This window comes from Procambarus clarkii, chromosome 57 (genome assembly GCF_040958095.1).
Source record: "Procambarus clarkii isolate CNS0578487 chromosome 57, FALCON_Pclarkii_2.0, whole genome shotgun sequence".
NCBI classification, from domain to species: Eukaryota; Metazoa; Arthropoda; class Malacostraca; order Decapoda; family Cambaridae; genus Procambarus; species Procambarus clarkii.
Window position 1 is genome coordinate 16,514,022 of NC_091206.1, and position 16,937 is coordinate 16,530,958.

Sequence of the window (16,937 nt, forward strand, 5' to 3'; positions counted from 1 at the left end):
AAATAATTCGAGTCTGTTAGTTATTGCATTTCAGGCAGAAGTTACCTATTTAGATACAAATTAATTGCTTATATCAGCAGTCCTAAAATTTTTGCAATTCCGAATTAAAGTTGACCTCAGCAACTCAGAGAAATCTCCGAGACTGTCAAAGTTAAGAGTATCAACTTGAAGATTATTAAGGCTATCAAAGCTGTGACTATAATGAAGGACAATGGGCCTGAGACTGACCAAGTTTGGAGTATTAACTCACACATGACTCTGAGGTTGACCAAGTTTGAAGTATTAACTCACACATGACTCTGAGATTGACCAAGTTTGGAGTATTAACTCACACATGACTCTGAGGTTGACCAAGTTTGGAGTATTAACTCACACATGACTCTGAGGTTGACCAAGTTTGGAGTATTAACTCACACATGACTCTGAGGTTGACCAAGCTTGAAGTATTAACTCACACATGACTCTGAGGTTGACCAAGCTTGGACCATTAACTCACACACGACTCTGAGGTTGACCAAGCTTGGAGTATTAACTCACACATGACTCTGAGGTTGACCAAGTTTGGAGTAATAACTCACACATGACTCTGAGGTTGACCAAGTTTGGAGTATTAACTCACACATGACTCTGAGGTTGACCAAGTTTGGAGTATTAACTCACACATGACTCTGAGGTTGACCAAGTTTGGAGTATTAACTCACACATGACTCTGAGGTTGACCAAGTTTGGAGTATTAACTCACACATGACTCTGAGGTTGACCAAGTTTGGAGTATTAACTCACACATGACTCTGAGGTTGACGGGTTGACTCTCTCCCTCGCCCTCCAGGTTGACGGCGGCGCAAGTGTAGAGTCCGGCGGCCTCCCTCGTGATCTTCTGCAACACCAGCGTCTGGTTCTGTAGGATGATGCCCTTAGTGACGCGGTGCTCCACGGGGGACCCCTGGGGGAGAGACAGGCTAGTGAGGACCCCTGGGGGAGAGACAGGCTGGTGAGGACCCCTGGGGGAGAGACAGGCTGGTGAGGACCCCTGGGGGAGAGACAGGCTAGTGAGGACCCCTGGGGGAGAGACAGGCTAGTGAGGACCCCTGGGGGAGAGACAGGCTGGTGAGGACCCCTGGGGGGAGAGACAGGCTAGTGAGGACCCCTCGGGGAGAGACAGGCTAGTGAGAACCCCTGAGGGAGAGACAGGCTGGTGAGGACCCCTGAGGGAGAGACAGGCTAGTGAGGACCCCTGGGGGAGAGACAGGCTGGCGAGGACCCCTGGGGGAGAGACAGGCTAGTGAGGACCCCTGGGGGAGAGACAGGCTGGTGAGGACCCCTGGGGGAGAGACAGGCAGGTGAGGACCCCTGGGGGAGAGACAGGATAGTGAGGACCCCTGGGGGAGAGACAGGCTGGTGAGGACCCCTGGGGGAGAGACAGGCTGGTGAGGACCCCTGGGGGAGAGACAGACTAGTGAGGACCCCTGGGGGAGAGACAGGCTGGTGAGGACCCCTGGGGTAGAGACAGGCTGGTGAGGACCCCTGAGGGAGAGACAGGCTGGTGAGGACCCCTAGGGGAGAGACAGGATAGTGAGGACCCCTGGGGGAGAGACAGGCTGGTGAGGACCCCTGGGGAAGAGACAGGCTAGTGAGGACCCCTGGGGGAGAGACAGGCTGGTGAGGACCCCTGGGGGAGAGACAGGCTAGTGAGGACCCCTGGGGGAGAGACAGGCTGGTGAGGACCCCTGGGGGAGAGGCAGGCTGGTGAGGACCCCTGGGGGAGAGACAGGCTAGTAAGGACCCCTGGGGGAGAGACAGGCTGGTGAGGACCCCTGGGGGGGAGAGACAGGCCGGTGAAGACCCCTGGGGGAGAGACAGGCTGGTGAAGACCCCTGGGGGAGAGATAGGCTAGTGAGGACCCCTGGGGGAGAGACAGGCTAGTGAGGACCCCTGAGTGTGAGACAGGCTAGTGAGGACCCCTGGGGGAGAGACAGGCTAGTGAGGACCCCTGAGTGTGAGACAGGCTAGTGAGGACCCCTGAGGGAGAGACAGGCTAGTGAGGACCCCTGAGTGTGAGACAGGCTAGTGAGGACCCCTGGGGGAGAGACAGGCTAGTGAGGACCCCTGAGTGTGAGACAGGCTAGTGAGGACCCCTGGGGGAGAGACAGGCTAGTGAGGACCCCTTAGTGTGAGACAGGCTAGTGAGGACCCCTGGGGGAGAGACAGGCCAGTGAGGACCCCTGGGGGAGAGACAGGCTAGTGATTAGAGTCATTGGTGACCAGTCTTAAAATTCCCACAGCAACAACATGTTAATGAACTCTCCGTGACGGCATGGTGGTCTATGGTGGCTCCTGGAGGCCATAGGTCGAATTTTCCCAATAAGTATTATTATTATTACTATTATTATTGTTGATACATCTTGTTAATGGGATTTATTTGTGCAATGAGAAAATCAATAGGAGCCATCAGGAGGATTCGAACCTGTACACGGTGTATGTATATATGTATATCTCTATTTTCATTCAGTTGATAATGTGTTTTCTCCCTCTCTACATTCTCGTTCTATCTATCATCCTTTGCTTTTCTTTTGCCCTCGTTTGATTACTTTGACAGTTTCTGCTGATCTTTCTCATCCTCCTCATTCTCAGTTTTCATTACTCTCTTCATTTCACTAATTGCATCGATTTCAAAACATTATATTATCTGCTAATTATTGATTTCTCTTGCACTTTTTTCTTTCCAAGTCTTTGGGCTTCTGTACATTTTCTTTTCTTATTATTTTATATTTTGGTTTCTCCACTTTCACGTCTCGTACAGGTTTATGTCCTGCGGTCACTCTTGTCCCTATAGGGGGGCCGGTCGGCCGAGCGGATAGCACGCTGGACTTGTGATCCTGTGGTCCTTGGTTCGATACCAGGCGCCGGCGAGAAACATTGGGCAGAGTTTCTTTCACCCTATGCCCCTGTTACCTAGCAGTAAAATAGGTACCTGGGTGTTAGCCAGCTGTCACGGGCTGCTTCCTGGGGGTGGAGGCCTGGTCGAGGACCGGGCCGCGGGGACACTAAAGCCCCGAAATCATCTCAAGATAACCTCAAGATAGGTCACTTTCTACCTATCTCTACCCATCTCAGCTCATCTTTCTACCTACACCTCACCATCTCAGCGCATTTATTTCTACCTACACCTACCCATCTCAGCTCATTTTTCTACCCACCCCTGCCCATTTCAGCTCTTGTTACCTACCTACCTTTATTCATCTCAGCACCTACACCTAGCTACGTACTTACGTACCCCAGCTCTTCCTCTAGTTTGGTACCTCAGTTGTAGCTCATTAATACAGTACGGAAAAGTGGCAGGTCCGTTGCAGGTTTAATTCCTTGACCATTAATTTGTCTTAACCATCCATGTCTTAGTTTCCCCTTTCATCTCTTCTACCATCCAATAGCTCTCTCCCATTCCTGGCTCTCTCCCCTCTCTTTTCCTTCCTGGTATACTCCTCTCCCCCTTTCCTTCTTGGTTCTTTCCCTCTCCCTCCTATCTTACCTTCCTACTTGCAGGCGATGAGTCACAATAACGTGGCTGAAGTATATTGACCAGACCACACACTAGAAGGTAAAGAGACGACGACGTTTCGGTCCGTCCTGGACCATTCTCAAGTCGATTGCGAATGCACATTCTTGAGAATGGTCCAGGACGAACCGAAACGTCGTCGTCCCTTCACCTTCTAATGTGTGGTCTGGTCAACATACCTTTCCTACTACTGTCCCCCCTCATCTCATGGTTCTCTCTCCCCTCCCCTCATCAATCAGCTTCCCCCTACACACTGCTGGGACTCACGTTATGGAACCAGGTGACCCGGTGAACCACGGGGTTGGCGTTGATGTGGCACTCAAAATAGACGTCGTCAGCTTCCTTGATGTTGTCAGGGTTGAGATTGCTGCCCATCTGTAGCGTCACCACCGGCTTGTCTGGCCAGGGGAAACACGGCAACCATATTTGTATTAATAATTTAATATTTACAGTAAAGTAACAACAAAATAAACAATAATATCAAACCTAGAGAAGAGTAATACTGCATCAAATATATTAATAGTAATTAACAATTAAAATGTGTTATTATAATTACATTTATAATATATAAAGTGATGAGCGTCGACATGCGCAAGACGTGCGTCTTCTGTATTAAATTGTTTTCCCGGGAAACGGATCGAAGGGTAACCAACGTTAATAAGACTAAAATTACGTATATTGGCCTCGTTAAAAGGGAAAGAATTCGCTTATTGAACCCACTGAAGAGAGAGCGCGCCTCCACTCTCTGTATCCCGGGTTTACGTGAAGCCACTGGAAAAAGAGCTTTACGTGGTCCTACAGGAACAAAGGTTCACAGGGTCCCACGGGAGGAGTGCATCTCTACTCCGCGTATCCAAGATAATGTGTGATTTAGGCTATATTATATATATGTATATATATATATATATATATATATATATATATATATATATATATATATATATATATATATATATATATATATATATATATATATATATATATATATATAGGTATGCCGGTACTAGGGAAGCATACTTATGACCTCTTCTTCTTCTTCTTCCTACCATATCCAAATAACAAGATGATCTAGCCTTCTTTAGAGATTTCCTTCGTGGTCCTGCCTGTGACCCTCCTTGTTACTAGTACGTTGCTTAATTTTTAACAACGTAACTACGACCTTTAAACAGTTGTGCGCTTGCTGAGAGGTGCGTGTGCGTGTGTGTGTGTGTGTGTGTGTGTGTGTGTGTGTGTGTGTGTGTGTGTGTGTGTGTGTGTGCGTGTGTGTGTGTGTGTGTGTGTGTGTGTGTGTGCGTGTGTGTGTGTGTGTGTGTGTGTGTGTGTGTGTGTGTGTGTGTGCGTGTGTGTGTGTGTGTGTGCGTGTGTGTGTGTGTGTGTGTGTGTGCGTGTGTGTGTGTGTGTGTGTGTGTGTGTGTGTGTGTGTGTGTGTGTGTGTGTGTGTGTGTGTGTGTGTGTGTGTGTGTGTGGTTTCGAGAGAGGGGCTTCACTACTCTCTTCCAGTATCACAGGGACAACGTTCACGATCTCAACTGCATCATCGGCTGATTTATTCACTGTTTTTTTCCCCTCTTGCGCTCATCACCTTCCACCGGTCCAGGAGGGTCTCTTCTACCTTATTTCTGGGAGATCCTTCAGCACACGCTCGCAGACACTGGCCATCAGCTGTCAGTGTGTCGATATCATTCTTCATCAAAAGACACAAGTTTAAACAGAGTCTTTGAAGCAGTCATCTCCATGTTACAACTCCATGTCCAACACGTCCGCCCTTGACCAAAGTTTATCCAACCTTGACTGCATGCATGGAGCTCACCTCAACTACTTCCCTCTCTATGTACAATGATATCACTCTAACGTGATGTATCGTTGAGAAAATCAGTAAGAGCCGTGAGGAAGAGTCAAACCCGCTCACTCGCTACTCCCAATCTAGCGCCCTCGACCACTACACCACGACACAGTCAAAAGCAAAGCAACCTGAGATTCGACTAGGAGTCCTGAGGAGCCCAACCGCAGCATTGCCACACACTGCTCCCCCGTGCCCTCTGGCTCTGTGATCAAGTAGTTCGCCTCCAACGCTTCTCGTCAAATGCACCAACCTTTTCTTACTTTCCTTTCTAGCTTGTTCACTAGCCTTACGGTGAAGTTTTCTCTAATAACTCTGGATCATTTGGGTATTAAGTTTCTATTTTCGTCCCATCGTCTTGGGTTTCCCCCCATGCCAGAGCACTTATCTGTCCATGTCAATGAGAATCTTGCTTACCGTGACAATTTCTTCTCTCCACAGACTTGAGATTCAGTGCTATAGTCAACTTTCAGAGCTCATTTCTTCCAGCTTTCCCTCTATCTGATCAGTTTTCCTCTTCCTCATTTCTTTCTCTCAATCTCTCTGATTGTATTCCCGTATGTGTGTGCTCATATCAGTCCCTAATATGGAACATCAACTTACAATTCGGTTGTACTGTTACCTTAAAGCTCTAGGGATCGTGAGTTCCTAGTATATCGAGACTCATCAAGTATCTGACGAAGTTCTTCAGAGATTCAGGAGAGATGACCCAATAAGCTTCAAGAGGACTCTTGAGTGTGCTTCAGGCTTGATTCAGAAGGGAATCTCTTTGACCCAACACAAGCTTTCGATGGTTCGACTCGGCATTAATAGAATGGGTACTATATTCATTTAAATAAAACTTATGAGTTTTTTATATCCTTACGTGCAAATCTAATGCTTTTTAATCATTTACACGTCTGTGTGGCTTTGGTGCATATTTGGAACAACAGTTATTTAAATAAACAATAAAATAAGTTCTGAGACTGCGAACAAAATAGCAACGGTGAAGAACGCAAAGTTATACTGAACAAAGCCACGGTGATAGTTAACACTGCCAGTGTGACGATGAATAAAGCCACAGTTAAGGTGAACAGGTTGACATTCACGGTGAACAAGGCCAGATCGGTGAAGAACAAAGCCAACCAAAGTCACATATACCGTTAACAAGGCCAATGACGATGCACAAAGCAACAGTGACGGTGAACACAGCCACATATACAGTGAACAAAGCCACTGGGGCTGGTCACACTAGCACCTGTAATTGTATTATGACTTTTAGACAAATTGGATTCAACAAAAGTAAGCAACTTTAAACTGGAATACAGTGTAGACATTGGTAGGCTACAGTAGTCCTGCCTGGTAAACTACGTGGGCTACAGTAGTCCTGCCTGGTTAACGACGTGGGCTACAGTAGTCCTGCCTGGTTAACGACGTGGGCTACAGTAGTCCTGCCTGGTTAACGACGTGGGCTACAGTAGTCCTGCCTGGTTAACGACGTGGGCTACAGTAGTCCTGCCTGGTTAACGACGTGGGCTACAGTAGTCCTGCCTGGTTAACGACGTGGGCTACAGTAGTCCTGCCTGGTTAACTACATGGGCTACAGTAGTCCTGCCTGGTTAACTACATGGGCTACAGTAGTCCTGCCTGGTTAACTACATGGGCTACAGTAGTCCTGCCTGGTTAACTACATGGGCTACAGTAGTCCTGCCTGGTTAACTACGTGAGCTACAGTAGTCCTGCCTGGTTAACTACATGGGCTACAGTAGTCCTGCCTGGTTAACTACATGGGCTACAGTAGTCCTGCCTGGTTAACTACATGGGCTACAGTAGTCCTGCCTGGTTAACTACATGGGCTACAGTAGTCCTGCCTGGTTAACTACGTGGGCTACAGTAGTCCTGCCTGGTTAACGACATGGGCTACAGTAGTCCTGCCTGGTTAACTACATGGGCTACAGTAGTCCTGCCTGGTTAACTACATGGGCTACAGTAGTCCTGCCTGGTTAACTACATGGGCTACAGTAGTCCTGCCTGGTTAACTACATGGGCTACAGTAGTCCTGCCTGGTTAACTACGTGAGCTACAGTAGTCCTGCCTGGTTAACTACATGGGCTACAGTAGTCCTGCCTGGTTAACTACATGGGCTACAGTAGTCCTGCCTGGTTAACTACATGGGCTACAGTAGTCCTGCCTGGTTAACTACATGGGCTACAGTAGTCCTGCCTGGTTAACTACGTGAGCTACAGTAGTCCTGCCTGGTTAACTACATGGGCTACAGTAGTCCTGCCTGGTTAACTACGTGAGCTACAGTAGTCCTGCCTGGTTAACTACATGGGCTACAGTAGTCCTGCCTGGTTAACTACGTGGGCTACAGTAGTCCTGCCTGGTTAACGACGTGAGCTACAGTAGTCCTGCCTGGTTAACTACATGGGCTACAGTAGTCCTGTCTGGTTAACTACATGGGCTACAGTAGTCCTGCCTGGTTAACGACGTGAGCTACAGTAGTCCTGCCTGGTTAACTACATGGGCTACAGTAGTCCTGCCTGGTTAACTACATGGGCTACAGTAGTCCTGCCTGGTTAACTACGTGAGCTACAGTAGTCCTGCCTGGTTAACTACATGGGCTACAGTAGTCCTGCCTGGTTAACTACGTGAGCTACAGTAGTCCTGCCTGGTTAACTACATGGGCTACAGTAGTCCTGCCTGGTTAACTACGTGAGCTACAGTAGTCCTGCCTGGTTAACTACATGGGCTACAGTAGTCCTGCCTGGTTAACTACGTGAGCTACAGTAGTCCTGCCTGGTTAACTACATGGGCTACAGTAGTCCTGCCTGGTTAACTACGTGAGCTACAGTACACAGGTACTATAGTAGTTTAATACTGCTGTTTACCCAAGGAAGGTGGGAAACAGCATTATGATGATGATTATTAGTGTTAATCAGTATTTAATTAAAAAAATACGCACTAGAAATAGCTCAGTTAAGCCTAAATTATATTCCAGGTTCACTTTAGAAAACGATGTAGGATAAGCGGATGCGGATCATAAATGCGGATAAAGTAAGTAATTATGCAAAGAAGGCACCAAACCGGGAAGGCTATGTAGCACCATCAAATGTGCGGGATGATCAGAGGGCGGTAAATATCACCAAGGATGCCAAAACGAGAACAGAAACACATAAGGCGAACTATATCAAAAGTATTCGAGTCACCAAGAATACTATCCAGGGACAAGCGACCGCGGGGGACGGTCGGAAAACAAGACACACGCTCGTCCTGGAAATCAGGACATTCAACAAGGATATGCACGACCGTAAGAGGTACAATGCAATTAGGACAATAAGGAGCAGGGCGGCGCTCCATCACGTGACCATGACTTAAGCGAGTATGGCCAATATGCAACCTCGCCAAAGCCGTTTCCCATCGCCGGTTACGGTGGTAGGAGGACGGCCATGAGAGGACACACAATTCTTAAGAGTACGCAGTTTGTTACCAGTAGCAGACGACCAACAAGCCTGCCAGCGGGTAAGGATGGAGGAATGGATAACCGGGTAAAAGTCGGAATAAGGAATACCTTTACGAGAGATGGAACAAGAGCGGAAGCTTCCCTGGCGGCAGCATCCGCACGCTCATTTAAAGAGACTCCATATAGATATAAACCATCATAAAGATATAAACCATCATTTAATAATAGGGGAATATACGGTCTTGACAAGTGTCAAAACCTCAGTGAATATACCTTGTGAGATTAAGTTATTGAAGTATACCCAACACTAAAGTATACTTACTGGCATGAGGCTTTAATAACCCTCCAGAGGGCAATAGATCTTGAGATCAACGTCGAACCAACCCGATTAAAAAAACAGCAATATAAAATTTAGTTTTCATATATTACATCAATCCGCGATAATCCGGATTGGAGTCAAAAACATCCCTGTTATTCATTGCAGGAGAAAAGTTACTCTTCGTTCGTGACCAGCAAGCCGTAAGGCGGATCATGGTGCAGAGAATTGCATATCAGCGGATGTCAATAGCGTTAGGGATGGAGGAGAGAAGCCAAGTGAGAGGAATATGTATATGGAGGCAGGGGGTAGAAGTCAAGATGTGAGAGGGAATATAGGTTTAGGGAGGAAAGTAAGAGGGCAAGAAAGTGTGAGGGGGATGAAGGGTAGTGTGTGATAGATGAGGGGAAGGATGAGTGGGGGATGAGGGTGGGTATGAGGAGAGGTGCTGGATAAGGATTGAAGTTCGCCACCACTGAATAGCACTAATCACCCTTGACAGTCGAGGCTGGAAACATGATTTGCGTCTCTATGACATGTTAATATATTTGGATCTATCTCTGCCAGTCCTCTTTCGTTCTGTTTACCTAAGTTTGTGCGTTGGCTTCTGTCACCTGTTTATCTATCTACTCTCTTTGATTTTCTTCTTTATCTTTATTTCTTTATTTAAGCCTTTGTCCATATAATTTTCTTTCATCTTCTCGTCTCTAGTCTTTTATCGCACAAGTGCTCTGTATAGCGCTTTATTTCTCGTTTCTCTCTCTCTCTCTCTTTTCATTCTCTTTATCTCCTTCGTTATCTCCTACCCTCACTTTCTTTTTCCTACTCTCTCTCTTTCTCTCATATTCGTGGTGGTGGGATAGAAGTTAAAGACAAGGCCTCCGAGAATTTCAGGCCATTAACTGAAAATTCCTGAGAGAGAGAGAGAGAAAGAGAGAGAGAGAGAGAGAGAGAGAGAGAGAGAGAGAGAGAGAGAGAGAGAGAGAGAGAGAGAGAGAGAGAGAGAGAGAGAGAGAGAGAGAGAGAGAGAGACAGAGAGACGAGAGAGAGAGAGAGAGAGAGAGAGAGAGAGAGAGAGAGAGAGAGAGAGAGAGAGAGAGAGAGAGAGAGAGAGAGAGAGAGAGAGAGAGAGAGAATGAATCTATCTAGGAAGCATCACTAAGTATATTGTGGCCTGTGATCCTGTCTCCTCTGGTTCTTCTTTAGGTAAGGCATGATTAGCTTACTCTGTGTTAAGAGACAAGACCCCTGGACATCTTCACACCAACCATAAGGTCTGCCATAGGATATAGAAGCAGCGTATAACCGGCCTTATAACTAATGCCAGCAAATGTCAGAATAGCTCTTATCAAGAATAATTTCATTAATAATAATTTAGGACTCTCATGAACAGCGTGGTTCAACATGAGTAGGTTGGTACAGGATTGTCTGTCATGAGCGTCCATGAACCGAGGTAGTTGGTGGTGTTAATGATTGTGTGTGTGTGTGTGTGTGTGTGTGTGTGTGTGTGTGTGTGTGTGTGTGTGTGTGTGTGTGTGTGTGTGTGTGTGTGTGTGCGTGCGTTTGCGGGCGCGCGTCGCTTGTCTGAGCAGAGTAGGCGATATAAACACAGAATCACAAACCTGGCCCTCGCGCAAATATATTTTCTTCATACATAACCACATAGCCGAGCTTTTTACACGAGGAGTTGCTGGAGGTCGATTTACCTTCAGCCAGCGTGGATGGAGAAGTCCCCGGGAAGAGAGTGAATAGACAGAAGAAAGCGAAGGAGGAAGAAAAACACTTGTTCTCTGATAATCTTTCAGTAAAACTTGTCCAGCCCAGGCTGCGGGCACCCTTGTTTACCTTTGTCGTGAGCAAATCACAAGTTACCTCCACCTTTGCTTCCCAGGAGAGTGGGTGGGGGTGTGGGGGTTAGGGGAAGTGGTGGGGGGTTAGGGGAAGGAGAGTGGGTGGGAGGTTGGGGGGGCAGGAGGGGGAGTACATGGGGTTGAGATGTTGACATCGCTGTCTGCCTGTCTGTCTACGCGTTTATCTTCTTTATTTACCTGTTTACCTATTCTCTAAATGCATGTTTTCCTACCTGTCCGTCTGTGTGTCTACATAGTTTATTGCCAGCCATCAGGTATGACTGTTTGGATTAATATCTGCCTGTCTGCCCGCCTGCCTGCCTGCCTGCCTGCCTGCCTGCCTGCCTGCCTGCCTGCCTGCCTGCCTGTCTGCCTGTCTGCCTGCCTGCCTGCCTGCCTGGTACTGCACGACTAATATGACAACGCGTCGAAGAAGGGAATTTCAACATTGCATATAAATTCAATGCCAACGGGATTGCATCCGCGAGGAAGTTACATATGAGAGGTACTCAGGCTGAAGAGCCGGTGTAGGGTACATAGGCTGCCTATGCACCGTCTCCCCCCATGCTCTGACACTACGTGCTGGTTCAAAGCACACTCTCTCACAATATCTATATACTTAGCTCACTAATCCATTTCAGATCAATCAACCTAACTCATAATTCCAGCTTAGATCAATGCATTCTGGTCAGGAATCCACCAGCTCAGCAATCCTATCCACCTCAGCACTGGCTCTGCCAGGATGAAATGCATTGTGTTCCATTTATTTTAGCACATTATCATTTTTCTTTTCTCTCTCTCTCTCTCTCGTCCTGGTAAACATCGGCATCATATGTCATGCAAATGTCTATTGTCATGTAGGTAGGTATTTTCATTACGACTCGTCTGTTTTCGTTGTATTATACGATACTATTTAAAAAAACTCGTTTTTTTTTACACAAGACAAAATATTACTTTTCTTCTGGTGTGGCTCGATATCAGAAGGGGTGTTTTGACTGGAGCCCGAGAAACACCACATATTTTTCTGCTTCTTATATTCAAGGTCAATCAATTGCCGTGTTATGAAATAAGCAGACAAAAACCTATGGCTTGTTTTGATTCACTGAGGCGTTCATTACCAGTCTTGTTTTGATCTATGGATGTATCTCCTATTTTGTTTTAACCTGATAAAACTCCTTGTCTTCCTGTGACCAAGAGAAGCGGCGTTTTGACTTTAAAAACACGTCAGATTCGTGTTTCGATCAAGTCAGCAACTGCCTTGATTTAACGAACAAAAACATCCTTTTGACTTGTCTTGGCACGGATAAGCATCTGTTTTGTTCAGATATATCACTGGTGTTCTTGTAATTAAAAACTTATGAACATATGAAACTGCAGAAGGCATATTGGCCCCATTGCCTCTCTTGCCTTGACTTAGGAAAACATTAAATATATTGTCTTAATCCAGAGAGACGTTACCTGTCTGGATTAGGATTTTTTTTGTATTAATCTCGTGAGACGACGCAGTCCGTCCTCCTAAGGTTTCCCAACGTCAAGAAAACGGTCAATACCTGCCATTTGGGTCATTTCTATTAGGCGATTCTTTGCCTAATCTTTGCCTAATCTCTTTCGATTAGGCGATTTTCTTTGCCTCAGACAGGCGGCAGACAGATCGACAGACACTGAGCCAGACCTAACACTTGCAGACGGGACGACGGACATATAGAGAGTTCAGACAGACAGCCCAGGAGGAAAGAATGCAGACAGCCAGGACGCAGGCAACATTCATCATGATGAATTCATCAGATTCTCCCAACAGAAGAAAAAAAAATATTCCCAAAGGACAAAAACCAGAGATTTCCAACACGTTTGCTAAACCGGGAAAAAAGAAATTCAAGCGAGCCAATTCACACCACCATTAACTTTAATTTTCAAGCGGAGTATAGGACAATTGGTGGCAAGATGTGTGAGGGCGTCTCGCCGGCCCGCTGGGAGGAGGTGGTCTTACCAGCACCTGGAATAGTGGGACTACCCGCCTCTTATTTATCCTACGGGCTCACCATAGCCCGTGCTACTTGGAACTTTCTGTTCCAGGTAGCGAATCTTTAACAACAACATCTTATTTTATCCTTGCAGTGGTGTATGTTTATGTGCATATATATACGCCTGGACTGCATACTCAAGGACCGGTCTCGCGTAGATGGTGTTCAAGGATACGAATGTCTTCATTTTGTCACAATGGTTTGACAGTTTCACATATGCCGCTGATGGTATCCAATTTATGAGAGTACATATGGGCAAGATGTGGTGTATATTTATTCTTTGGTCTTTTTCCGTAGTTGACTTTGGGAGGTGATTCTTCTTGTGTATCGTTCTTGTGGTCTCCATTCCCCGTCACCTTAAGCTATCTAGTATCGAATTCCAGGTGCCAATTCATCGACTAACTCTGCAGCTACTGCGTGTGTGGGTGTGATTTAAGAGGATAGTATATTTACCAGCAGGCCAACATACCAACCAAGCAGTATACAGCAGACATAAACACACACATATCCACTTCTGTATCTGGTATATCCCTACACATGCATTGGGCTATATGGCCGATTGTGTTCACCCAAGATACGACGACTGGACTGCCCTCAACTCCCCCTAAGGTGTCCTGACGGCATACCGGCCGCCGCCAGGACACCAGCAACCCACACCGCAGGAATGCCTGGAACAGACGTCGGGCAGCGTTACGTGTCACTGCGAGGCTTGCGTCCCCGTCTCTCCCAGCTGACAATACATAATTAAAGAGCCATTACCATATTCCCTGTTGGTGCCACCATAACTGTCCTGCGTGGCCGGCTCCTTTTCTCTCATGGTGCTCCTCGTCTCCAAGCTCTCCTCGAGGGGAGGAGATGCTTAAAGAAATCTAGAGAGGCCTTATAGGGCGAACAGGTGTAGGAGGCTGAAGGGAGGTAAATATAATACTTGAACTAAAAACAGTAAATGGAGGAGGAAGTGATAGAAAATGCGACTAAAGTCAGGGAGCGAGCTAGGAGGAAGGTGAGAGGAACACGAATAATGGAACGAAGGAACAACACAGCAACACGGAGAAAAGGGGGCATATGTACAAAACACAGAAGATAAAGGGCAAGAAGTTAGGGCAACTAAATAAAGAGAGCGAGGAGGAGGAATGTGGTTAAAAGATAGGGAAAGAAACAAAGGAAAATAAGATGTAAAATGGTTGATAGTCAACCCATCTTCTTGAAATGAAAGAACTTATATTAACTATTTGGGAGACAGTACGAATACGTACTGATGGACTGCCAGAAAGTCGACTTTTATATTGCTGAATTTGGACAATCCGGAAACATTTTATTTTAACAGCAATTAGACCTGACATAACCTAGCAACCCTTGGCCCTCATATACGCTACCTCAGGCTTAATATAGCACATATATGTGCTATACTCACTCTAGAAATACTTTAATTCAACTTTTAACAATATTTTTTCCGAACTCTATAAAATTAATAGTGCAAAAATTGGGTTACTGTTGGACCATCAGTACATATTGGTACTCTCGACCAGTTATTGTAAACACTGTCACGCAAGCAGGATGGCCCGTGACAGCCGTGACCAGCAGGATGGCCCGTGACAGCCGTGACCAGCAGGATGTCACGGCCGTGTCAGCCGTGACCAGCAGGATGGCCCGTGACAGCCGTAACCAGCAGGATGTCACGGCCGTGTCAGCCGTGACCAGCAGGATGGCCCGTGACAGCCGTGACCAGCAGGATGTCACGGCCGTGACAGCCGTGACCAGGAGGAGGAGGAGACGTGAGGACGACGCGTGGGTAGAGGAGAGGTAATGTTTCAGGAGAAGAGATTGGAGAAGGAAGTAGAGAAGAGGTGTTAACAGAGAAGAGATGGAAAGCGCATGAAGGTAACGGGATCACAACACAGGAGCAGCGCTCAGTAACAAAGCACAATCAAGCTCTGAGCTCCGGTTAAGCCAAAATGATAACAAAGTGGAGTAAAAAAAAAAAATAAAATCTGCAAAGAAATGCCTGAAATTGGAATTCTTTTGAAGAAAATTGTTGAAAATCTTTAGCGCTTAAGGAGTAAATGTTTCGTGTTATTTCACCAAATGGCTTAAGGATATGGTGGCCCCCCACCGCTATGAGGTGCTATGAGGTGCTATGAGGTGCTATGAGGTGGGGGGGAGGGGGGGTTGTGAGATTGTGAGAGGGAGAGGAGGGGGTGATTGTGAAAGGGAGGGGGTGATTGTGAAGGGAAGGAATGGTGGGGGGGGGGGGGTGGTGGTCATTGTGAAGGACCTACGTCGGGAGCCGGTCGGCCGAGCGGACAGCACGCTGGACTTGTGATCCTGTGGTCCTGGGTTCAATCCCAGGCGTCGGCGAGAAACAATGGGCAGTTTCTTTCACCCTATGCCCCTGTTACCTAGCAGTAAAATAGGTACCTGGGTGTTAGTCAGCTGTCACGGGCTGCTTCCTGGGGGTGGAGGCCTGGTCGAGGACCGGACCGCGGGGACACTAAAGCCCCGAAATCATCTCAAGATAACCTCAAGATACGTGGGGTCTCATTATAAAGGGCAGGCTGGTTGTGTGGGAGGGGTCATTATAAGGACAGCAAGGGGGGGGGGGGAGGTCATTGTTAATGACATTATCAGTCATTGTAAAATGCAGAACAAAATGAGCTGAAAGTAGCTTAACTTTTTTATGGAGGAAAGTAGTGAAAATTTTACAGTATGAAAGAGGGGGAAAGTTTTTAAGGGGGGCGAATTTTTTAAAATTTTATGGAACGAAATTAAGGAACGTTTTTAAGAACGCTCTAAGCTTTCAAGGAAGGGGGGGAGGGGTAAGTTTTTAAGGATGGAAAGAGGTGAAAGTTTTAAAGGTCGGAAAGCTTGATATACTTGAGAAAATGCTGAAATTATATGAAAAAGCTTCGTTTCGCACGAAGTAAAAAAAAAAAAAATACGATAGCACTAGAAAATAAAATCATGATAACATTCTGGCACACACACACATAAGAGCATAAAAGATAACACAGGATAACAGGAACAGATCAGTTATCCTGAAGATCACAGGCAAGATGATGCTAATACGAGGGTCCTATATACACCTAGAGGTAAACCGCTCTTTTAGATGTAAGTATACCGAGAGTTTACTGTAGAGTTATATTATGTTCAGGGCTAAAATATACTTGTTGGTCAGTAAGCCTTAATAACCCTCCCGCGGTTCACAGGCCATATATATATATATATATATATATATATATATATATATATATATATATATATATATATATATATATATATATATATATATATATATATATATATATATGTCGTACCTAGTAGCCAGAACTCACTTTTTGGCCTACTATTCAAGGCCCGATTTGCCTAATAAGCCAAGTTTTCCTGAATTAATATATTTTCTCTATTTTTTTTCTTATGAAATGATAAAGCTACCCATTTCATTACGTATGAGTACAATTTTTTTTTATTGGAGTTAAAATTAACGTAGATATATGACCGAGCCTAACCAACCCTACCTAACCTAACCTAACCTATCTTTATAGGTTAGGTTTGGTTAGGTAGCCGAAAATGTTAGGTTAGGTTAGGTTAGGTAGGTTAGGTAGTCGAAAAAGAATTAATTCATGAAAACTTGGCTTATTAGGCAAATCGGGCCTTGCATAGTAGGCTGACAAGTGCGTTCTGGCTACTAGGTACGACATATATATATATATATATATATATATATATATATATATATATATATATATATATATATATATATATATATATATATATATGACAATGTCAGACCACGGAGGAAAATGAAACAGGAATTTCCTTAAGTACTTTCGTATATTAAATACATCTTCAGAAGGAATGATCATTCCTTCTGAAGATGTACTTAAAATGATGTACTTAAGTACGAAAGTACTTAAG

The 16,937-nt window shown here is 45.7% G+C and overlaps 1 protein-coding gene across 1 annotated transcript in view; it reads right to left on the reverse strand.

Moving 5' to 3' along the window:
* Positions 1-16,937, reverse strand: part of LOC123744939 (protein turtle homolog B) — a 535,220-nt gene that overhangs the window by 53,481 nt on the left and 464,802 nt on the right. The window contains exons 8-9 of the mRNA XM_069306332.1: positions 3,821-3,951; positions 784-943 (exon numbers count right to left, since the gene is read on the reverse strand). Coding sequence (XP_069162433.1) covers positions 784-943; positions 3,821-3,951 — 291 coding nt within the window. The remainder of the gene's footprint in view (positions 1-783; positions 944-3,820; positions 3,952-16,937) is intronic.